This window comes from Equus przewalskii, chromosome 13 (assembly GCF_037783145.1).
Source record: "Equus przewalskii isolate Varuska chromosome 13, EquPr2, whole genome shotgun sequence".
NCBI classification, from domain to species: domain Eukaryota; kingdom Metazoa; phylum Chordata; class Mammalia; order Perissodactyla; family Equidae; genus Equus; species Equus przewalskii.
The window spans coordinates 26,831,364-26,855,960 of NC_091843.1; the positions used below are offsets into that span (position 1 = coordinate 26,831,364).

General features: G+C 55.1%; 1 protein-coding gene across 2 annotated transcripts in view; it reads left to right on the top strand.

The window, feature by feature from the left end:
* The window catches only part of CAMK2A (calcium/calmodulin dependent protein kinase II alpha), a 61,948-nt gene extending 37,604 nt beyond the window's left edge, over positions 1–24,344 (top strand). Inside the window, exons 13-19 of one of the 2 annotated variants that reach the window (XM_008517250.2) lie at positions 1,839–1,879; positions 6,660–6,692; positions 7,671–7,719; positions 14,044–14,119; positions 16,750–16,844; positions 20,593–20,821; positions 21,122–24,344. In XM_008517250.2, coding sequence (XP_008515472.1) covers positions 1,839–1,879; positions 6,660–6,692; positions 7,671–7,719; positions 14,044–14,119; positions 16,750–16,844; positions 20,593–20,821; positions 21,122–21,125 — 527 coding nt within the window. In that variant the 3' untranslated portion in view covers positions 21,126–24,344. The remainder of the gene's footprint in view (positions 1–1,838; positions 1,880–6,659; positions 6,693–7,670; positions 7,720–14,043; positions 14,120–16,749; positions 16,845–20,592; positions 20,822–21,121) is intronic. The other variant, XM_008517252.2, reaches the window with a different exon arrangement.
* The last annotated feature ends 253 nt before the right edge of the window (positions 24,345–24,597 follow it).

Below are 24,597 nucleotides of genomic sequence, written 5' to 3' on the forward strand. Positions count from 1 at the left end.
ATTGGTGTCAGAGCTCAGGGAGAAGCTCCCCTTGGCAGGATGGAGCATGCTGGGGTCAGCCCCACTAGAGGCTCGGCTCTGGGCCGCCCAGGGTGGCTGACAGGCAGCCCAGCAGATACAGCAAAACTCACCTGAGGGGCCTCCTGACCGGGGCTGGGGCCAGCCAGAGAGGGCTGCTGTGGACACGTGGCCGGCCCCACAGCTAGGGGTCGGCTCTGGGGAGCTACAGTCCTGGCTTCTCTCAGAGGGTCCACCAGCCCGTTTAACCAGCTGGACTAATGAGACCCAGAGGTGGGAAAACCCTAGAACTTCAGATTTGGGCATTCTCCACGGCCTTGAACTGCCTTCGCACTCTCTCCCCAGACAAGGATCCCGCAGTTCTTCAAACTGAAAGATGAGCCACCCAGACAGTCAGAGTCTTTTTTTAACAACTGAAGCACCCCTAGAGAACTCTAGCCCAGAGCTCATAAAATGGTGCGCAGGGGTCAGTTCCCGTCTCCCGATGTACTTGCGGAGCCAGTGGTATTTTAAAAAATATTTCTGGAAAGACTTTCCAGCACTTAAAAACCAGGAGATTTCATAGACAAGCCAAGATTTCTGTCTTCTCCTGAAAATCAGAATATGTGGCCTCAAGAGACCCACAGTCCTGCTGTAGGGGGCTGGCGCTGAGAGGGGCCCCTTCGAGGCACGAGGGGCAAGCATGCCCCTGTCCTGCTGTGCACCCTAGTCCAGCCACAAAGCCCTTGGCGAATGGACAGCCATTCCTCTGGGCTTTGGGATCCAGAGGTACCCACCCCCCCACGCTCACTTTGCAAGAAGAAAACTTTGGACGAAAGCCTGGATGGGGTCATAGGTGGAAATGTGAGCGTGACCGGGAAGCTGAAGCAGCCACAAGCCCCATCCCTCTGAGCCTCTGGGGCATCGATGTCCTGTACTGCCCCTCCTCCACACTCACCCTCTCCAGGCCACCAGGAGAAGGACTTACAGTGGCCACCATTTCCTGAGCATCTACGTCGTAGAGGGCAAGTGTGGTGCTAAGCACTTTATAGAGACTCTGTCTCATTTAACTTAAGGCATTTGCTTGAGGTCTGGAGCCGCTGGATGCCAGGCTGGGCAGGGCTGGGTATTCATGCCATTTCCTGGCTGATGCCCTCTCTAAGGGCTCTGGCCAGGAGGTGAGGAGGGAGGGAAAGGGGAATGACAGAAGTGGGGTCTCTCTGAGAGCTGTTGCTCTGCTTTTCCTGGCCACCAGGGACACAGCCAGCCCCAGCATGGGGCTCCAGAGTTTGAGGGTGGGGAGGCCTCTGCAGGGGATGGGTGTTCTGGCAAAGATGGGCCCCAGAGGGGGGCATCTGCTTCTTGTCACCGGCAAAACGCAGCTCGCAGCTGTCCAGAGTGAGTAGGCAGGGCTGACACATGACCTCTGCAGCAGCGTGGGGCTAAAATTAGAATGGGCTGGGGTGGGGAGGGAGCGTCCAGCCCCGGGCCAGGCAGCTGGGCCTCTGGGTTGGCTACCACCAGCACGGGTGGTGACTGGGTTCCAGAGGGAATCCCCAGGCTGAAACAGCAACCCCATGGTTCTGGGACGCGTTGGGCACCTCCCTCAACCCATGGGGCCAGAGGGTCACATTTGAGATTGCTGAGAACTGGGGGAGCCCAGGCCCACCTAGTGGGCACCGGCTTGCTGTGGAGGAAGGAGGAGCAGGAGGAGGAGGGCTCCCCCGATCGCTGAGCCGGCTCCGTGCCCTTCGGCTGCCCGTGGATGCTGCTCTTCCTCGCCCTGTGGGCCCTGGTGCCCTGCCTGGTATTGGTAACCCTCTACTTTCTCTCCTCCGCAGGAGGGAAGAGTGGAGGAAACAAGAAGAACGATGGTGTGAAGGTAAGCCCCCTGGGAGCCCAGCAGGGCCTGCCTCTGGCTGTGTTTCCGCCAGCAGGGCCCGGCTTTCAGGGCTGGGGCACGATGCAGGCCTTGCTGGTGGTGATCTGGGCAGATGTGGTCACCCGTGCAGCCGGGCGATCCCCAGACAGAGAGACCTGGCTTCGGTGCCCACCCACTCACCAGGATTGGTGGGGGCAGGTTGGGGAGGGGGAGGCTTGAAAGAGGGTGGGAGAGGCAGGTGGCCTGGGGTTGGGGTGGGCACAAAGAAAGGGGCAGGTCCGAAGGCGGTTTCTGTGGTTCTCCGGGACTGGAGGACTTGTGAGCGAGAGGATGCAAGGAAGGGACAGACATAATCGTGAGGGGTGACCTCCTCCTTCCCGAGTGTGGCCTGGCTGGAGTGGACCCCTGACCCAATGTGCACCCCAGTCCAACCCACAAAGTCTGCGGAGGATGGACAGCCATTCCTCTCGGCTTTGGGATCCAGAGGTACCCCGCCCCCAAACCGAGGCCTGCTGGTTCAGTGCCAAGAATCCCCTCCTCCCCAGGCCTGCCCTCTGACCCCACCTCTGATGCCCGAGCTACTTCCCTCCACACCCCCCTGACCCCTCCTTCCCTCCTCTCTCTTCTCCCTCTGCTCTCTGGGGCCTGGTCCCCTGCTCTCTGCAGCTCCCTTCTCCCCTGCCACTGGCTCGCCTTGTGGGTTCTCCTCTCTTGAGACCCTGCCTTTTTCAGGGCCCCAGGGCTGGGCTGTGCCCAGCACACTGGAAGGTGTGGGACGCTGTCCAAACACAGCCAGCTAGGTGGGCTGGTGGCTTCATGGCTTCGTTTGTAGTGGCATTTACAGTCTCAGGCCGCTGGCTTTGGTCTGCCAGGGTCTGCGTGGGTGGGAATCTGGGCTGGCTATCCGAGGCCAGGAGTTGGGCCTCCTCTCTGTTCTTAGCCCTCTGGGGGCTTGAGTTTCCCCATAGGTACAATGGGTGAGGCGGGAGGGGTGTGGACTCCATGATTTCTAAGATTTCAGCTTTAAAAACAGACAAGCAAAAAAAAAAAAAAGCAACAAACCCTCTCTAATCATTTCTCTCCTCATCTTGGGTCCGTGAGCAATAGAGAATTATTCGGTTATCAGCCCAAGTCAGCGGTTTTCAAACTGAACTCCTTGGACCCCAAAGGTTCTGGGGAGGCACCCGTGGTGGCAGATAGGGTGCAATTAGAAAGGGGGAGTATGAGCAGAGGAGGCTGTGGGCTTCTTGTGCCCACTTCCACCAGGGCAGCTTGATGTAACCGCCGTGGCAGTGGTTCCGCGAGCTGGGGCGGGCTGAGCAGCTGGAGACCTCGGCTGGCTATGTGACTGCCCTGAGCCTGTGCTTCCTCATTCAAGCAATGGGAGCAAAAGAGGTTCCCCTCTTCCAGGGCTGTTTGTGAGCGTGACCTGAGACCAAGTGTGCTGAGTGCATAGCGCTGTGCTGGCGTGCGGGCCATGCTCAGGAGGTGCTCGTCAGTCTTATTATCTTTTCTGTTTCATATACTGGACTTTTGGGTGAGATGTCTCTTGAAAACAAAGTTTGAGCAGGAAGATATTTGGAAACCACAGGTTTAAAGCCAACCCGATTTATAAAGTTAACACGTGCCCATCCCAAATCCTGTCATGGAATCTAGAATTGAGTTTTGGCTCACCTGCTGTTTTGGGGTGCCCATAAGTCAAACCTCCTCTTCCCCAGTTTGAAAGGGTAATGGGGGGATATGCAGTGTGGGGCGGCCTGTTTTGGGGCACCTGGGCCCTTCTCTGGCCCTAGGGTGTAGACACTGGGGGTGCGGGGTTCCTGGGGAAAATCATATTTGGGGGATAGGGCAGAGGCACAAGCGCTGGTGGGCTGTGGCCCAGGTCACCGGAGGAGGAGGGGGCGGAGGGAGGGCTGCCCCAGTCTGCTTGACTCTCGGGTGTGGTCCTGGTAAAGGCGAAGAGCCACGGGGTGTGAGGTCAGGGCCTCCCTCAGGCCGGGTCTTGGGACGAAGCTCTAGTCTGGCTCCTCTCCGGGTCAGGCCAGGAGGTAGAGGCTGTCCGAGGGCAAGGACATCTCATGGCACGGTGGGCTCTGGCTGGTCTCTGCAGGGCTTTCCCATGGGCGCAGCTGAAGAAAGTGTGGCTGCTTCCTGCAGCACAGGACAGACCCTGAGTGATGTCCCAGGGTGGCCTGGGTGTGGATGAAGAGAAGCTCAAAGGCTATTCCTGGCCAGACTGACTCTCTGGGGCTCAGCCTCCTTCATTTCCTTGGGGTGAAGAAGCAGGAAGTGTGGCTGGAGGACAAGAGTAACCCAGGGGGCCGTGCCCAGGATCTGTGGAACCCAGCCTGCACCATGTTGCTCTGGGGGGCCTGTGATGTTTTTACTAGGAGTAAACTGGACCTCAAGTCACGAAGCCGTGGGTTTGCATCCGGGCCCCACGGTTCCCTCCCTTGGGGACCTAGGTCACCATTTCTGTCATCTGTGCTAGGGGACAATGATGGTTGTTTGTGGGGCTGGTGAGAGGCTCACACCAGAGGGGGCCTGAGGGAGGCGCATCACGTGTTCCTTTAACCAACACACTTCCAGTCAAAGCAGGGAAATTCGTGTTCTTCCTACAACCTGGTCCTGAGAGACAAACCACCAATTTGCTTTGGGGCTTCGCTGAAGAAGCAGTGATTGGTTCCAAGGCTGGAGGAAAAACTGGCCGGCCGCAGTTAGAGCTGTGACACGATACTGTACTTTATGGGCTTTTAAGGGCTTTTCAAGGCTGATTTTGACCACACTCCATTTCCACCATCCTCTAACCTTAGAACCGTGCTTCTACACGTGGTTCTAAGAGATGCGACTCTGCCCTTCCTGAGAGCCCTTGTGAATTACGGTCAGAGCAGGGTCATCATCAGCATCAACATCATTCGTGATTCAGGGAAACTGAGTCCTTCTATTACCAAGAAGCTTCCATTACCAAGAAGTGCTTCTATTACCAAGAACCCCTCCCAGCCACCCCTAGGCCCCAACTTCTCTGAGGAGGGGCCGATCGCTCCCACCCCTCAACCTCACTCACTGCTCCCTGTTGGTGTCCCATCCGTGCCGTCGTGACCTCTCTCTCCTATGTCCCATCCTGTCACTGTACGTCCGAATCTGATGCAGTCTCTGCTCTGTGTTCCCTCCTCGTGTCCCACCTGGAACCTCCTGGACCCACACTGCTCCTCAGGTTTCTGCTGACAGCCGAGCTGTGTGGGTCTGTCCCCTCCCACACATACTGTGCCTGGCCCAGCTCCAGCCAGGAGTGAGGCTGACACTAGGAGGAGAGGGGAAGAGAGGAGGAGAGGGAAGGAGGGGCTGACTGCAGGCTGCTGGCTGTGGAAGTCACACTGTTTGACCCAGCTGGGGCAGACGCAGGGGCTGTGGGCATTTACACTGGACATGCCCAGTGAGCCACTCTGCCATGTCTGTGGAGGCTCTGGATGGAGGGCACAGGATCTTAGGCCCCTGACATTCAGAGGCTCCTGGATCCTGGAGTCAGAATGCCCAGAATTAGACCCAAGGACCCTCAGAGGATATCCAGTGCCTCCCCCTGGCAAAGGCCTACCCTGTGGGCATCTCAAGTCCCTCCTGTGCTCCCCCCACAGTGCAGTGAGGAGAGAGGCCTCCTGGCCTCTGGGCCGTGAGCGCGTCCAGGAAGGACGAGCCTTTGAGGAGCGGTCAGGCTGCGGGTGCCTGGAGACCCGGACAGCGGAGAGAGCCTGTACTTAGGGGTTCCAGCCTCCGCTCAGCTATTGGCTACCTGAGAGACCTTGGGGGGGTCACTGCCCATCTCTGGGCCCCAGGTTCTCATCTGTGCAATGCAAGTGTCAGCCTTGACCTGCAACCTTCTACGAATGTGAGTCTGTAAGACTCCTGGCTTAGAGCCAAGAGAAGACGATCTACGTTTGTCCTCTCTTTCCTTCTCCTGGTTCCACGGCCAGTGATACAGGGGAAGCTACAAATCCCCCAAAAGCTAGAATAGGCTGAATGGCAGAGCCCTGAGGCTCAAATTCTGGGCTCACCTGTCTGTCTGGCTGTGCCTCAGTTTCTCTAGCAGCATAAAGGAGCTAAACAGACCAGTCACTGAAGCTGTGAACACAAGCAGGATTTCAAAGGCCACTTAGAGGACTGGTTCCCACCCCCAGGCCTGCTGTGGAATCACCTAGGAGATTGTTTAGAATGGAGATGCCCAGGGCCCGCCCCAGACCCAGTTACCAAACTGCTTGGAGGGGGCCTGGTTACTTGTATTTTTAACAAATTTCCCAAGTGACTATGATACCCAACCAAACCAGGAGTGGGGTCCTTGCAGCAGAGATGCAGGGCGAGTCTAGGAGGAGACACTGGGCCTCATCTCTAGACCTAGCGCCCTTTTATCCTTCAAGAGCTTTGGATTCTGGAGGCCTTAGGCAACCGGCATCCAAGACCCAGGGATTGCTCCCCCCATCAGAGCCTGGCGTAGAGGGAGCCCTGGTCCATGGGAGGCTTGGCCTGGAGCTTGGTGGTTGAATTGGCGAGACCCAGGCAGCTGTGCATGAGGCCCCAGGACTTCAGGCTGAGAGAGGACTGGCCCGGCCAGGCCAGCTGTTGCTGGTCGCCCTGACTCCTTGCCCCGAAGCGATGCAGGCAAGGGACCACAGAGGATGACCCTGAGGCCCATCCTCCTTCCAAACCTCCCCTGTTGTTCGTTCCTCTGCTCCCTGCCGTTTTCACGCTGTGTCTTTTCCTGTCCCATCTCTTCTCCTTGTTTTTCCAGAAAAGAAAGTCCAGTTCCAGCGTTCAGTTAATGGTGAGTGTCTGCCGTCTCCCAGACGCCGGTAAATGCTGGGCCTCGAACCCTCGCTCCTGCCTCCCTCCTGCAGGCTGCACTGGGAACCCGGGGCGGGGAGAGGGTGCTCAGGGCGTGCTTGGTACGTGTGCCTCGTGTGACAATGTGTGTGTTGTGTGTGTGTGTTGTTTGCGTGTTTCTGTTGACACCTCAACTTCATGGCCCAGACCAGCAGCCTGACGGTAGCCCTTAGACCTCCCTCCAGTGCGGAGGGCGATCTGAATCCCGTCCCACGTCCAGTCCTTGGCTTCTCGCTTCTCCCCACCCTCTGCTCTGGAACTCATCTCAGGGCTTGGTTTGTACCAGTTGCGGCGAGGTGGGGCGTGATTTGGCCAAAGCAGTGGGCACCGCGGAGGCCCCTCTTGAGCTTCTGCAAGGCTACCCAGGGCCCGCCGGTGGCAGAGGAGCCTGCAGCCCCTGCCTCTGTCTAGGGGTTCCAGTGGTGGCATGGTGGCCCACGTCCCTCTTCTTCTGATTCCACTGCTGTCTCCTCAGTTGTGTGGTTTTTCTGCCCCTGAAAAGCCCACCCTCTCTCACACTGGCCCTCCCTCTCTCTCTCTCTTCCTCTCCTGCCAGTGTGTGTATTCCTTCCCCATTCTGTGGCCGCCGTAGGCCTCTCTGCTCCCCCGCACCCCCTCTTCGCTCCCTCGAGCAGTCAGGGCCCAGGAGCCCCTCCCAGCCCCTCCAGAAAGGCCAGGGTTCTCCTCGCATCCACCCCTTCCTCCACAGCCCCGCCATCAGCCACCTGCTTAGCTGGGCCCTTCCCTTCCTTAGGCTTGGAAGTCTGACAGGGTTTTCAGTGCAGCATCTGGATGGCAGAGCCGGTGAGGCTGACAGAAACCGAGCCACAGCATCGGGCCACTGGGGCAGCCCCCGGCTGGCCGCGCCTTGTCTCGCCCGCCTGGCAGGCCTCACCGCCTCCCCTGTTCTCTTTGGCAGGAATCTTCAGAGAGCACCAACACCACCATTGAAGATGAAGACACCAAAGGTAGGGGGCGCCTTGCCTTCAGTGTCTGGGCCCCCTGGGCCTCCTGGCAGGCCCCGTTCACTGACAGCTCCCAGCCTAGAAGGGCCCTGGTGCCAACCTTCTGTCCCACTCTTCTACACAGAGCCTCGCTGTGGCTTCTTACAGACTGGGTGCGCTGCGGGCGCTGTTTCTCGGGTGGGGTACTCAGCCCCCTAGAGGTATACAGGTGTACGTTTTGTATTTTAGAGGTTATGTATTTACTTCAATACATATCAGAAAAAATTGATTTAACATACTCAAGTCATATCTGTACAGTTAGTGGTATAGATTTTCCTTTTGAAGTGTTTTTGAATTTTTTTAAGTGAGTTGATTTTTGAAACAGGAAGTAGTAATGGTAAAGGAAGAGAAAGCAAAAATTCAGGAAGTTCAATTGACTAGAGTATGGGGAACGCGGCCTAAGAGCACCCCAAAATGCAGGGGCCACAGTAGGCAGTGGCAAGCAGTCCTCAAAAACTCTCGGGTGGACGAGGGGGCAAACCCCCAGGTAACTGTGATCAGACAGGAACAGAGGAAATAACAAGGACAGTAATAGGAATCCCAGCTGCCTTTTATGGAATGCTTGCTATGTGCTAGACTGTTCCAAGGGCTTTATATTCCCCTGAGCTTCACAACAACCCTCTGAGGTGGGTGCAGAGGTTAACCCCATTCTCCAGCCTAGGAAACAGAAGCGCAAACTGGCCCCAGGTCGCATAACCTGTAAGCGTAGTTAGAATTTGAACCAAGGCAGCGTGGCTCCAGGGCCTGGCCCGGAACCACCACCCCGGAGGCCTCGGTGAGTGGAAAACATGTGTGGAGCTTGGAGGAGGCAGGACGCAGCGCTGACGTCTGCTGAGGGGACACTAAGTCCTTGGATGAGTTGGCGACGTTCTGCTGTTCTGCCTGCACCCAGGACAGGGAGACCGGAGAGCGCAGGGGTTCCCACACTCAGGCGTGTGTCCGAGACGCCTGGGAGCCTACAAAGACCCTGTCGACCTGGAGAGAGCTCAGCTGTACCAGTTTAGATATTTCTCAGAAGCTTGGGTAATTTGCCTCTAAAAGAATACAAAGATGGGAAAAGAGCATTTTATTATGTAGTAAATATTTCCACGAGATTGCCATCCAGGCTCTAAGGCCGTTTTGACACACTGAGCACCCTGGCTGCCTCCTGACTCTGCCAGGATGCCCTGGACGATGGGCCCCACCCTGTGTGTGTCTCTCTCTGGTCCTTCCCGGCTTGGGGGGGGTTGGTGGTCACTATCACCATAGCCTGGCACTAGGGCCTTGTCTCTCTTCTGCGATGGCACGAGTGACAAGCTTTAAAATACATTGTCTTGAAGAAGAATTCCCTGTTAGCATCAGGTCAACATTCTAAGTCCCTCAAGTATGATTTTCTAACCACATTCCTGGCCCTGGCTCTGTGGATTTCGATTCCATGGGTCTGTGGTGAACTGAGACCTGGCATTTCTAAGATAGTCCCCATATCAGAGGCTCGCTGTCCCAATGGTAAGACTGGGATTTGAGGAGACTTGTTGTGGCCTCATACTCCTGGTCTCAGAGCAGACAGGGACCGTGGAGGTGAGCTGGCTCTGTGCTTCTTCACTAGAAGCCATTTTGCTGGGTGACCTTGGACAACTTACTCAACCTCTCTCAGCCTCAGCTTCCTTAACAATAAAGAGGCAATGATAACAGTACCGACTTCAGACGATTGCTGTGTAGATGAAATGAGAAGCTGCGTGTTAAGTGCTTACACAGTGTTTGCACATGGTAACTCTTTAATAAATCTTATTTTCTTCTTTTTAAATTGGAGCTTGGGGTTGAATGACAGGAAGCCACATGACATTTTCTTGGAGCATCAATTTTACTCAAAGATTATTTTAAGGCAAATATTTATATGTTAAGCAGACAGGGAAATATTTGGAATAGAATGCAAAATTTGTATGCACTATTAATGTAAAATGGGAGCCGTCAAAGACATTTTCCACCTGGGTGATGGCTCTGGGCCCCACATTTACAATCTTTACCCTCTAGAGAGATCTCGAGGGATGGGAAAACTTGTGAAGTTTTGGATTTTAGTTCACCTATGCTCCTTTTACAGAGGAAAATCTGAGGCCCAGAGAGGAGAAAGGGCACATCCGCTTTATTAACGGCAGAACGGGGACCGTGTTCCCTGCCTCAGTTTCCCCCCATGTAAAAGGTCATGTCTGATGGAAGATGTGCTGACTCAGCCAGGAGCTTCTCCCATATGCGGCAGGAGAGAAGAGCCCCGTGCCTCCCCCAGCTTCTCCAGGGCTCAGACAAAGTTTCCAGAGAACCATTTTCTGGTGTTAATTTGTTAAGTCTTCTTACTAAGTGAGAATAGCAGCTGGTGGGGTGGATTCTGACCTAACGTTAAAGTTAATTAGACATGTCATCCTCCTGGGAACATTTTCCCCTGAGCAAAGAAAGGGTCATTAATATTTCAGAGCACCCCGGGCTTAATGCACAGGGCTCTCGCCCTCCAAGCTTCACTGGACTCTGCCAGGCTTCCTCCCCGCCCCCCTGCCTCCTCCCGGTCAGCTACATGAAAAATTAATTTCCTCTCCAGCCCAAGGAGCTGCCTCAGAATCTCGGCAGAGGCATTCTGGAAATATCAGTCAGGAATGCTGCCCCCACGTCAGCCTTGTCCTGCTGTGTGACCTTGAGAGAGTACCTGAACCTCTCTGGGGCCTCAGCTTTCCCATCTGTAGAGGAGCACCCCTAGATTGTCTGGGTGAGCACCTGGCAGATGGGAAATGCCAGAGGTTGCTACTGAGCAGCCACTGGATGAACCCCTCGCACAGCAATGGGGCTGCTGTGGGCCTGCGAGGGGCCCAGAACCAGAGTGAATTTCTCAGACTGAAGGAGCACCAACTCTCAGATCTTCCATCCCAGCGAATGTAGCTGGGGAGAGTCCTGCCCACTAGGCTTTGACTGTTGGCAAACTCAGTGTCCTGAGTGGCACAGACAAGTTAGGCAGTGTCTCAGGCTGCGTTAATGGAGGTGTGTGGGATTGTGTGCTCACACTCTGGGAGGCATCCAGGCAGCTCAAGGACCCTTGGAGAGTGATGGTCAGCTTGAGTCAGATCCTGCAAACCACACCCTGGAGGCCTTCAGCCTGAGAAGAGAAGAGTGAGGGGTGGGGGGGCATGCAGACAGGGAAACATTTGGAATAGAATGCAAAATTTGTATGCACTATTAATGTAAAATGGGAGCCGTCAAAGACATTTGCAGAGCAGAGCTCTCATTGCTGGGCCCAGATGGCAGAAAGGGAACCAGAATCATAACTAGGAGCGTTCAGGCAGACAGATTTCAACTTGAAAGGAGGCAGGGGCAAATGGTGAGAGCTGTCCGACCGTGCAGTCGGTTGCCCAGCAGGCTGCAGGCCCCAAAGTTCCAACCCGGACCGAACAGTCACATCTTCAGCTGCTGGGAGCATCCCTGCCTGAGCTGGAGGTCAGAGGCTGTTCTCAGGAGGAACTTCCCGTTCAGAGATTTGCCGATGATAATAATCACAGCCCTTATTTAGGGAGCACTCGGAACTGCTCTAAATGCTTTACATAATGCATCATTATTTACATAAACGAGTTGCTATAAAGAGCTTGGAACGGGCTGGTTCTTACTGAGGACCATATATGTCTTAGCTATTTCTATTGATATATTCTTAACTCACTTAATCCTCAGAACCACCCTATGAGGTAAATACTATTAGTAGCTCCATTATACATATGGGGAAACCGAGTCATGGGGCAGTACCTTGCCCAAGGTCACACAGTTATTAAATAGCAGAGCCAGGAGCCAATCTCAGGCAGCCTGGCTAGAGAATCTAGGCCCTTGTCGCTTTGCTAGCCTCTCTGAGATGCAGTGAGAAGCAGCCCACAGGAGACAGACTCCTGGAATTTCAAGCTGGAAGGGTTCTTAAAGGCCATGCAGAGAAGGCCAGGGAGGTAGCACAGGTCCCAAGGCCCGCCATGAGCAGGTGGACTCGCTCTGGGCCGTCATGCTGATCCCAGGTGGGAGCACTGGAATGAGGTGTCCCCTGGCAGGGGTGGGTTCCTCCCATCCTCGGTCTCCAGCTTCCAGAGGGCAGAGTTGAGCAGGATGCTGGGTTCTCTTATTTTCTTTTTTTCTTAGAGACAGAGGCCACCAGGCCACTTGGGCAATTCCAAGGAACAGGGCAAAGACAGAGCTCCAGTCCCTGGTTGGTGCCATATAATCATTCATTCGTTCATGCTGCCTCTGCCCCAGTCCTAGGCAAGACCCCAGAGAGAGAGGGGTGACAACCCCTGAGTGGCCCGGCAGAGCTCGTGGTCTAGGATGGGCTCATTCCCAGCCCTGGTGATTCTTAGTGGAGCCAGGAGAGAAAGAATTGGTCGTTCAATGTGGTGACTGACATTGTAGAGGATAATTGCCATGTCTGCTGAGCACCCACCATGTGCCAAGAGCTGTACGGGGCATGGGTCCCACCCTGCACGGTGTGTGGTGGGGGAGAGTGGTGGGCTTCGGGGCTGCAAACACTGGTTGGGGCGGTTTCTCGGCCAGGGCAGACTATTCAACCCTTCACCTTCCGTTTGCTCATCTCTGACGCGAAAGTGATGATCACCTGCTGTTGTGCTGTGAGGCTCCAAGATTCTGCAGGTTACACACACAGCACAAGGCCCGGCCCACTCACTCATTCAGTCCTGAGTGCCTGGGTGCCAGGCCTGTTCTGGGCTCCAGGGGTCCAGCCAGCCAAGGTCAGCCACGGCCCTGCCAACAGGGAGCTCATCTCTGAGCTGGGGAAGAGACAAGCACACGGGCCCAGCACGTCTGGGAGCATGTTGGTTGCAGGGATCCTGTGGAAAAGGCCCTGGGCTGGGAGCCAAACTCTGTACCCCATATGTTCTGTGTCCTCGGGCGAGTCACAACCCCCTACTGGGCCTCAGTTTCCCCAGTAATTTGATAAGGAGGCTGAGTCCCGGTCTCCAAGGGTTCTTCCATCCTGGATGTTCTGTGATTCTGTGTCCTCTGGGCCTGCAGTCAGCACCCTGGCATGAGACCGGGTGGGGTGGCACAGGGAGTGGTGAGTAAAGGGGCCAGGATAGGGCCTCAGCCAGGCGTGGTCTGTCTCCCCCACCCTAGACTAGGAAATGGGCAACGTGTCCATTGACATCATCTGAGGCTGCTCCCTAGCCAATGAGCCAACCAGGTTTGAAGCTAAGCTTGAGCCTGGGGGTGGAGGGGAAGAGGGTCTGACTCAGACTCAAATTCCTTTATCATTTAGGATGTGTCAGACGGGGGAAACTGGCCCTGCTTACCTCCCAGGGTGTCTGTCCGGAGCGCAGGGGGCAACTGTGTGGGAGGATGCAGGAGATGGCACTTACAATGTGTACCCACCATGTGCCAGGCTTTGGTCCAAGGGCTTTGTGCACAGCATCTCGTGCCCTGAGAGATCTCCATCTGACAGCCCAGGAAACACCTTGTGGTCCATGGCTGCACAGCTTGGAAGGACCTGGGCTGGAATTTAGGTGATGTCTGTCTGGTACCGAAGTCTGGGTTCTTTCCATGACATGTTCAGCACTGAATGAATGAGAGGTGATAATGTCATCATTACAGAGAGGAAAACTGGGGCTCAGGACATCACGCGTCTAATAAGAAAACTGATATCTCACTCTCTACGGGAAAGACCGGCTGTTCATGGTGTTTCAGTGGCGGACAGGGGAGGACGAGCCTCCATAACTAGGATTCATTGCCCCTAGAAAGTTCTGGAACAGCTCAGTGCCTGATTTCTACACATACCCAAATGGAGCAGAAAGCTCACCCAGACCTAAGGGATGAGTGAGCCCTAAGACCTTCCTTGGTGGCCCCAGTTTGGGCCACGGGGGAGCCCCTGGCTCATGGCTGCTAGTGACAACCGCCACAGTTGATCCTATTTTGGTTCGGGTGGCAAAGCAAGGTGATAGGGAAGCATATTTTGGAATCAAGACTTGGGTTCAAATCAGGCCTAGAGTCAGAGTATCCACTAGGCATGTTTTTTGGAGGAAAGGCTGCCGACTGAGACACTAGCTCTGCCCCTTGTAGTTAAGGGAGTTCACACACCTTTCCCATCCCTCTGGGCCTCAGTTTCTTCTTCTGAAATGGGAGTAAAGATACCACCTCCCGGGGACAATGTGAGGACAAATGAGACGATACAGATGAGGCCCTCGGGTCCCGCACAGGGTCCGGCACGTGATGAGGACTCAGGAAACGGTAGCTGGTTCTCCATCACTGTTACTATTCCTGTTATTTCTCTGTGTCCCCTCCTGCCTACAGTGCGGAAACAGGAAATTATAAAAGTGACAGAGCAGCTGATTGAAGCCATAAGCAATGGAGATTTTGAGTCCTACACGTGAGTCGCCGGGCCCCTTCTGCATGTCCCGCCTAGGTGGTTGTCCAGTGGGGCTGAAGGCTAACCTCGGCAGTCCACGTCTCTGACCCTCATTCACTCGCTCTGCATGTGCTGTGAATCAGACTGCACTCGTGCTTCTGCTCTGCATCCGGACTCTGCTTTGATTAAGCTCTCTGTTGACAGCACCTCTGTCTATCTCGGTCCTGCTCCATCCTCCTCACGTGCTGTTCCCCAGGAGGAACGGCAACAAACTCCTATGCTTCCCCCAGAAAGAGGGGGTGGGCTCCACCACAGGATGGGGCTCCTAGGAGATGAGCTGGGAAGAAGGGAGGGAAGCAGGCCCTCAGCCCTGCCGTGTGGGCCTGGGTCCTCACGCTGGACCTCCCTTGGACCTCTGACCTCCGACGGGTGGTGGGGGACAGGAATCCTTAGGGTGTGTACCTCCAGTGAGCGGGGTTGAACAAAAGAACCTCAAGGCGGAAATTCGACTCCTCTGGGGAATAAGGCAGCTGCACAAAAGAACATAAAATGAAACAGCGGTGTGAGCCGTCCCCACATCCCTGGACCAGCCGTTGGGGGCGACTGGGTGTGCGCAGGCTGAGCTGGAGCGCCCCCTGGTGGCCACCCATCCCTTCGCGGTCTGGCCGGGAAGCAGGCCCTCAGCCCACCCTCAGTTGGCCCCAGGGAGAGTGCCAATTCTGGGCTGAGGCCTCAACGTCTTGGCCAGGGCTGACAAGGCTGGGCCTCGAGACCCCACAATGCCTTTTGGTGGACAAAAGCTGCCGACTAAGGCTGAATGAGCCTTGCCTGTTGGGTTTAGGTGAGGTGGGAACAACCTGGCCGGAGTTTGCCCCTTGGGCAGCCTGTTCCCGGTTTCCGCTGTGCCCAGGAGCTGCAGGGTGTCTCCTAGGACTTGGCAGGCCAGGTGCATTCTACTTGTGGGAGGGTTTCTGCAGGGGTGGCAATGCTCCAGCAATCTACTGGTGTCTCTGGAGGAACAAGGACCTTGGGAGGTGCAAGTGTGAGACCGAGGCTGCATGCATATGCATGTGTGCATACACTTGTCCACGCGTGCACATTTGTGACTGTGTGCACAAGGGGTGTGCCCAGGTGTGTGTGCATATGTGCACCTGGGTGTTGCATAAAAGCATGGGAATGCGCTATTGAACAGGTCTTGCAGCTGGTCCTAGAAGGAGTCACGTCAGCCATGGGAGAGCCCGAGACTGGCTTTGGAAGGACACAGGGAGGGAGAGAAAGGGAGGTGGCTCCTGTGGACTCCACACCCCACAGTGCCCTTCCTGGGGACCCCCTCCCACCTCTGGGATGTTACCTCCTCTAGCATCTGCAGCCTGCTATATGTTCTGACTCCTTGCCATGACCTCTGGGGCCCGTGGTGCCCTGAGTCTGACCCTCCCCTGGATAAGCCCCTTTGTCTCACTGAGCCTCGGTTTCCCCACATGTACAATGGCGTTGGAACAGATGGTTTCTGAGTCCCTTCGTAGGCAGGGACACCCAGAGACCTCCTGGAGAGGGGCTTCTCCAGTGGGGGTGCTCCCTCTCCTGGACACTCAGAGCTCAGACCCCCAGCCTTGAGGGATTCTGGGGCTAGAAGGGTCCTGAGCATCCTGTATGGTCTGAGCACAGCCCCCCAGACTCTGCCTAGTCCATCTGGAGAATCTGAGGTCCTGAATGGAGAAGTGAGTCGTCTGGGGTCACACAGACAGGAAGTCAGGGCAGAGCAGGGGTGGAGCGCCCAGCACATCCCATGGTATCCGGCTTGGATGATGCTGGGCCTGATGCCCGGTGTCTCCAGTTCTTCCTCAGGTTGGGATCTTTGCTTGTCCTGGGGCATCTCCTGTCCCTGGCTTCATTGTCATTGTCCACAGGGGTCCATGCTGTGCCACAGAAGATCCCAGAGACCTGGGGATGGGGGCGACAATTTTTTCCTTCTCCCACCTGGCTGTCAGGGTCTCAGAAGACTGAGACCTGGAAGGGAGCACGGAGCTGAAAAGATACAGCTGAGGGCCTCCTCGACACGCTCTGTGTCCCTTCCTCCCAGGCATTACTTCAAGGAATTTCGTCTTACAGAAGAAGAAACTGAGGCTCACCGTGAGGGTTGCTGCTGACCATAGGGCACCTTTGTTTAAAGTAGCAAAATGCTCCCCTCCAGGGACATAGCTGCTTGGCAAGCAGAAGTCACCCCCACAAGAAGACAAATTAGGAAAAGCCCCTCTGGATCTGCTGTGCTGGGCAGGGGGTGTGATTTGGAGAGTAGCGTCCAGGCTGGATTATTCCCTCTGGCGCCTTAGCGCAGTGCACAGCTCTGCACCACTGTTCATGGTGCTCTTGCTTAGGGAGGTTAAGCCCCTTGCTGCGGTCTCATAACCAGTAGGTGGCAGAGTCAGACTCCCACTCAGGTTTCCCAGTTCTCAGTGGCACCAACCCATCAGCAATGCCCCATACTGTTCAGCTGCAAGCCCTTCCCATCCGCCAACCTCACTGATCCCGTGAGGTGGGTGCAATTGCTCCGATTTCACAGGCTCCCCCTCCCGGGGCCCAGGCCCCCGGAATTAGAGAGTAGTCCCGAGAGGCCACCCCAGCCCCTCTTTCCTCTGACTTCCTCCCCCTAGGAAGATGTGTGACCCTGGGATGACGGCCTTTGAACCCGAGGCTCTGGGGAACCTGGTCGAGGGCCTGGACTTCCATCGATTCTATTTTGAAAACCGTGAGCAATCCCTTCTCTCTGGGGTGCCTGTTGTCTGCTCTGGTTCCATGTCCTGCCAGATGGCACAGCAGGGTGACGGGCAGGGCCCCCGGGGTGGCTCAGGAGCCAGAGAAGAGGAAGATCCCATGTGGACAGGGGTGGGTACCATCTTAGTTCCCTCTCCTAACCCTGGCCCCTCCGACTGCCAGCTGTCTCCTGTCACTGGGCATGGGGACCTGGGATGAATGTGACAAGTCCTCCCAGCCCTCTCCTGCCCATGACCGTGGGAGGGCCTTTATTACCATTTTACAAATAAGAGGGCCTTCCTACGGGGCCACACACCCAAGTCACAGTCATCTTAATGCCTGGGGCCACCCCAGTTGCCCAGCTGGTCACAAGCTGGCTCGTGAGTCGTTATGCAAGTGCCCCCTGCGGGCGGGCAGTCTGGGGAAGAGGAGAGGACCCGAGCTCACACTGCTGTGCCCCTGTCTGTTTGTCTAGGTCCTGTCTGTGTGTCTGTCCTTTGGGTCTCTCCTCTGCAGGAGAGACCCTGGCAGCTTTGCAAGCAGGGGCTGTCAGGGGGCCGAGGCTGGGCCTGACCTGGGGTGCTTTCGGCCTGTGTCTGTGTCTCATCTTGGCCGGGGGTCAAACAGGGACCAACCAAAGCACACACGGGTTAGAATCATGCAGCTCAGGACCCGGAGGAAGGCCCCGAGGGGTGGCATGTCCAGGGTCCCCCAAAGGGAAGGCATGTGCCACTGAGGCTGCACAAGATGATTTCTGGTGCTTGTGGGCACCACTTGAAACAGCGTTGGTTCACACAGGGAGCAAGTTGGTCCCTTTCTGAATTCTCTTTCACTAGGTCTGGCTCCGTCAAAGGGAAGGCTCAGTTGGGTGCTAGCCTGTCCTTAACACCTCTTGAGCACTTTCGAAGTCCCCTCTTGGTCAGAGAATGGGCAGTCTCAGGCTCAGACCCCTCGCAGACAAGAGCATGGAGCTAGGATTACGTAGCTTTATTTCAGTTTCACTGGACTCATTATTAAAACTGTATTCTGTGACACTGGTTGTTCATTAATCATGGTGCTAGAAAGTTTTCTTTTAAAATAAATTTGGATAAATTAATAAACTGCATCAATTTAAGGGAATATTTTAATGAAGTAGGTACAGGTGGCACTTGTAGATGGTAAAAATAAAGGCGGTTTTTAAGTGACTGAAGTGGGATCTAGTCAAAGTCTTCATTACACAGAAGGGGAAACTGAGGCCCAGAGAGGGGAAGTGACTTGTTCAAAGGAACCCAGGAAGTCGGTGGCAGAGCCTGGTCCTGACTCACTCCAGCGCCCCTTCCCTTCCCTGTGCCGTTCCCCATCTGCACATTCGTGGCCCCCAGCTGGGTACTCCTCTCCTGCCTGCACCCAATCTGACCGAATCTTAGAGAGCACAGGGGCTCAAGAGCAGCCCAAAAAGCTGTGAAGAAGGAAGTTGCTTTTTCCATTGACAAATCAAACTCTGATTCTCCATGGCTAGCAATGGAGGTTGAATTCTCATGTGAAGAGAGATGGATGGACCCAAGGGTCCCCATCCCCCTGGAGCTCCCTGGCTGATCGCTGCGGCCCCCTCTAAACTGGTCTGTCCTCTGGGGGCACTGGTTCCCCAGAGTGGACCCCTCAGTCCCCACAGAGCAGAGCAGAGACCAGGAGGGCTGGCTCTAAAGGCTCGGGGATGGCAAAAGGGAGACAGAGAGAAAAGCCAAGCCAGCCCTTGGCCTGCGTCCAGGCAGTGGCCCCATCATGACACCGGCCCCCTGGACTCTGAGCTTGAACATCTGGTCACATCAAAGGACCCACGAGAACAAGACCCAGGGTAACTGCCTAGTCTGGCCAAGTCCCACCCTCCTGCCTGCTTTCTCCTGCTGGAGGACCCGGCCATTTCTCCCAAGCAATCCACGAGGGTGGATGTTGGAAACATAGAGTCCACTCAAGAGACCCCACATTAGGGTGGTCATTTCTTTACAAATGCCCCTCAGGACTCCAGCCCTCCCCAACAGCAGCAAGGCCCAGGGCCCTAACAATGCCAAGCTCTGTTTGTCCCTTCCAGGATTGTTCTAGATTGTCCTAATTCAGTCCCCCCTGGAGACTGACTTCATTTGGGTTCTACTGTGTTTCTTTCAGAAACTAGCTCAGCTTGGGACAAGTCAGATTGCTTCTCTGGGCCTCAGTTTCCAGATCTGCTAAATGGATGCATTGAACTAGACGGTCTTGAGTGCCTCAGACTCTGGATGCTGCTGAGGATGCTCGCGGTGGCCTCCTTGCATTTTGTAGGAGGGCCATTGGATGATCTCTGACCCCTGAGGTCACTCCCAAGCCTATGACACAAAAAGGTCTACATTCTCTCTGTCTGAGAGCCCAGAGTGTAGAAGTCTTAGTCTACATAAATCAGACTCAGAGATTTTGGCCCTTTACCCAAAGCCTGGGTCTAATGTGATTATATTAAGGCATGGGTACTACTGGATGCTTTCTGCAGTCCTGAAAAAAAGGCATTTTACATTTTTCAGGAAATCCGTGGCTCACAAACCTGGCTGGGCATCAGAATCAGAGGGCAGGGTGGGGAAAGGGGGCTTATTAATATTACAAATTCCTGAACTGGCCTCTCCAAGGGTGGGGATGGGCAGTCTGTATTTTAAGTCAGCTCGCTACGGGATTCAGACCTGCATTTGGTCTACTCTAAGGGGAGCCGTGAGGATTCCTCTGAAGCCCAAGATCCTAGTGACCCCTGTCCAGCCCCTCCCTGGGTCATTGTCTTTCTGTGCTTTTGTTTTCTATCTTGCTGAAAAAATGAGAGTTCCTAGAACCAAAATAATTAATGATAATAATATTAATAATAATGGTGGCTCACATTTCACATAGGGAGAGCTGGTTTCAGGTACTTCTGTCAGTTCTGTCATGATTACAAGACTATGCATTTCACCCTAACTCTGGAATATTCCATGACCTCAATACCATCCTTACAATTCCAAGGTTCTAAGATTCAACAATTTTAAGATTCCCCCAGTTTCTGTAATTCTATGTGTTAAGAGTACAAGTGGCAAATATGAGGCCATATCTGGACTTCACATGTTTCATGCGGCCTGCATGATGTTTTACATTTGAATTAGATGCCAATAATTAAAAATGAGGCATTTTCACATAAAAATGCAGATTTCTAGATTCTCTTGAAAAATCAGAAGGTGTGGCAACGAGTCCCACTTACTCATACAGCAACCACCAGGAAAGCTGTGTTTAGGGAGCCCTCTGTAGATGGGACAAGGTATGCTATTACCACAGTCTCCACCACTCCCTATTGTCTCCCTGACCCAGAAGCAAGGGTCATTTAGCATCTATACCCAGCTCAGCCTCCTCGTTTATGTACTTGTCTGGCCTCTGTAGGGATCTGAGTTTGAGACTCTGGTCTAAGCTCATTTGATTCTATAATCATCTTAGCCCTATATTTCTGTGTCTGAGATACTATGATTCTCAAATTCCATTCCTCTGCATTTGAAGAATTAGGCATGCCTAAAATCCATTGTGTCCAAGCTGTGATACCATCTAGTCATCTGGAAATTCTGCCTTGACTCCCAGGTAGCTGAGCCCTGTCACAGAGACCCCTCCTCTGGAAATGAGGCAGGCAGAGATGCCTCTTCCGAGAGGGTCGCTGGGAGTTGGGGAAGTAAAGGAAGTGAGGCAGGAAGTCCCCCAGGTGCATCTCCTCTGCTCCCTCCCGTCCCCACCTCCAGTGTGGTCCCGGAACAGCAAGCCTGTGCACACCACCATCCTGAATCCCCACATCCACCTGATGGGCGACGAGTCAGCCTGCATCGCCTACATCCGCATCACGCAGTACCTGGACGCGGGCGGCATCCCCCGCACGGCCCAGTCAGAGGAGACCCGCGTCTGGCACCGCAGGGACGGCAAATGGCAGATCGTCCACTTCCACAGATCTGGGGCACCCTCCGTCTTGCCCCAGTAAGCGCCCCTCCTTCCTGCCGTCCTCTGTTCAGGACAATCTAAAGGAATGGCGTGGTGTCGGTCTGGAGAGGGTGCATGTTTGGGAACCTGGATGCTGGAAGGGAGTGGGGTTGGGGGCAGGACCGTAGGGAGGGGACCTGGCCTGCAGGTCGCAGGGGAATAGCTGGGCAGGACCCGCAGGAGGCAGCTTGAATCCGGCTAAGGAGGTGGGGCAGGTGATTGTGGGGCGGGGGCGGGGGGCACTATGGCACCCTCGGAAGCACCCGTGTTACCCACTGCATGTACTGTGTCTTACAGTTGAAGGAGCAGGCTAGAGAGATCCACTCTTCATCCATGGAATGTGGCTGCTGGTTCTCTCACTTGGATTTTGCTGGAATTCCCCCCATCACGTCACCCCGTCATTGTCACCTTCTTTCATACCTACGTCGAGAAAACCTGTCTGTTGGCAAAAGCCATCACGACTTCAGAGCAAACGGCCGCCTCTCCCTGCCCCCACGTGCCACTCTGGCTCTCTGTCCCCTGCCAGGGCGGGGCTTCCTCAGGCCTGGGTGCCCTGGGTGCTGGCCCCGAGGACACCCCCACCCGGCTATCATTGGCCTGGTCCTGCCTTGGCCGTAAGCCAGAATGCCCAGCAGTGCGTTCACCCAGGGGCTGGGGAGAAGGAGGGGCAGAGTCAGGAGGAATGTGGCATCGCCTGTCCCTCTCGCTCCTCTTCGGGGGCCCCCTGGGGAAGGGCAAGTGGATCCCCAATCCCCTGAGCCAGCCTCCCCTGCAGGAGAGGGTGAGAGAGGAGCAGATGCGAGGAGCCCCCTGCCTCGAACTGCCTCCCTGACTCTTCTCCCGGGCCCGTCCTGCCCTCCTGGTCCCTGACTCCCCCTTCTCCCTCGGCGTGGGGAGCGGGGTCCTCTCAGGGTGCCCCCACTTCCTTCCTTCTGCCTTCTGCTGATGTTTACCTCCAACATTAACCGCCCATTCCGCCCTTCCATCAGGCCCGGAGAATTCCAGCTTCGTCAGATCTAAGGGAGAGAATCTGATTGCTTTTTGGGGGCAAAAGAAAGCAACATTTAGGTATCACTTCTACTTGGACCGCATGCCTTTTTATAGCCAAACTTCTGTGTGTTTCGTAAATGGATTTCGCATTAATGGATATTTCTGTAATAACTCCACCTCTCCAATTATTGTGAGGAGGATTGGGTTGGACTGGGAAGAGAGGTGGGAAGAGGGATGAAGGGTAGTTTTTTTCTGTTCTAGGTCTTTTTTTTTTCTTCTTTTTTTCATGTCATCTCTGAGATGGACTTTGTCACCTGTGGTTATCTGGGGCCGAGGTGGACTCAGCCCCGGGGGAAGGGCCTCTCTGACATTTTGGTCCCAAGGATCCTTTCAGGACTGTAGACGCATCAGATGTTAGTGCTGATAAGAAACAGCAAATCAGGGCAGAGAGAGTGGGGAGGTTGTTGGGATGGAAATATGTGGACTTCTCTTTGCTTGCCTCCCAAACTGGGGTCCTTACGACCATGCTTCCCAGGATTTCATCTGACCCCATCTGTGTGCCACCGCAGTGTCCCCCACCCATCTCTGGGGGGTTCACAGCGTTTGTCTTCATTGCCTCGCCCCTCGGCATCTGCTGGTCCAAGCAGAGCACTGGAATTCCTGCTCTCCACACCTCGTCCTGCATCCTGGGTTCGCATCTCTCTCTCTCTTTCTTTTCCTTTCTCTGTCCCTCTTCTCCTGGGATTGACTCAGATGTGGAATGCCTCAGCACATCCACCAGGACCTACTGTCTGCACTGTTTTCTTTGCATGACTTTATATGCAGTAAGTATGTTGAAAAAAAAAAAAGAAAAGAAGAAAAAACACTCAGCAAAACCAATCTACATGTTTTGGACAAAAAAAAAACCAATAGAGGTTGTATTCTCAGTGTCCGACTCGGAATTATGTTGCTGCCTCTCTGTGCTTTTGGCCTCTGTGTGGCCGTGTTTTGCCAGCATGAGATACTGTCCCCTCTGGAGGATTTTAGGGGAGGAAAAGCCACATCCCCAGGGATTTGGAGGAGCCTCTGGTTCCCCCGAACCTCTGCGAGTCCTGGGTGTTGGGTGGAGCAGGGCTGATGGGGATGTTTGATCCAGGACTTTCTGAGTTTTCCCTGATCATGAGCTGTCTGCTGGGCCCTTTTCTCAGCTGCTGCTGCCCCCGGAACAGGTGAGGCAGGCCGGGCGGGGGCTGCAGGCCAGGAACGAGGCTGCCCAGGCCTCCTGGTCTCCAAACTGGTCGATCACTGGCCTCTATCCTTGGCAGAGACCCTGCTGCCGAGGCCCTGGGCGGGGACACTTGGTCTGGCCCAGGCCCAGAGGGCTTCCCAGTAAGGCCCAGTGATCCCAGCATCCCAGCAGCAAAACCACCTGCCTCCCTTGTGAGCTGCCAGGTCCCCTAACCACCCCTGAGCCAAAGGTGAAAGTGTGTCCTTCACCAGGGGATGCTGCAAATACCAAGGCAAAGTCCGTCCCATCTTTAGCCTCAGTTTCCCCATCAGTTAAAGGGGTTAAACTTTCCTGCCCAGCCTATGTTGCAGGACCGATGGGGAATCAAGCAGGATGTTGAGGTGAAGCCATATGCACCTGTGAGAACTGACAGAGTTAGTCACCGGCTGGACTCCTGTTCCATTCTGGGCCTGGCCAGTCCCCACCCCCACCCCGGCCCCGCCTGCCCCTTATTCCTCTCTTTGGTGCCTGTCAACTGCTTATCAGCAGTGGGCTGCAGGGGAAAGAGCCTGGTTTGGGGGTTATTAGGATTGCATTCCCAGCTCTAACCAGACTTGCTGTGTGACCTCGGGGAAGTCTCTTCCCCACTCTGGCCCTTGGTTTCTCCGCCAGAGGAAACTGAGGTGAGGGACACCAAGGTCCTGCTTTTCATGGGCTGACACACCTCCCGTCCACTGTGTCCCTCTCTAAGTGCCAGAGAAGGGGAGGTAGGTCCCTACCCCAAGCTGAGATGGCCCCACTGTGAAGGCCACGCTTGTGGGTGGGCAGCCAGCTGGTGTGGACCCCAGGGCACCGGCGTGATTCTGAGACAGCAGGCCGGGGAGACTGGCAGAAACCACCACCCAGAGCCCGCCCCACCAGACAGCCAGACTCTGTGCTCCTCCAAAACATCCCGTAGATGCAAAAAATCCCCACCTAAGACAAGACCTCAGCTCCAGCATGCAAATGCGTTTACAGGAAAGTCTGCTCCCGGAGTTGTGCCCACCGTGGCACTAGTCCTCACCCACGGCCTCCTGTCTTCCGTCAAGGGGAGACCCTTTGGGGGGATGTGTTTGCCAGACTCCCCGTGCTGGTTTCTTTGTTACTAACTGTTTGGGGGTTTGTTTCAGTTCTTTTTTTTTTTTTTTTTTTTTAACATATGGCTGTGAACTTGAATGACCACTGCTCAAATTTTCTGCTATGGGGCGGGGAGGGAGGGAAGAAGGGGTGTCTGTTTTATTCTTGGTGTTTTCAGTGCAATAAATAGCTACAAACTTCTGTGCACTCGCTGTGTGCCTGTCTCGGTCAAGTGCGCACGCTGGGAGGTTAGGCTGGTTTCTTTCCTGTTCCAGAGCTCCCCACAGTGCAACAGAAAAGCCCAGGTCTTCACTCGGATTGGACCAAGTTGGTCACATGCTCAAGGCTGAGCCAGTCACTGTGGGATTAGGCCTGGACCATGTGCCCCAGCTGTGGAGCCAGGGATGGGGCTGGCTTCCTCTCAGGCATATGGGTGCCCTTAACAAGAGCGAGGGGTGGA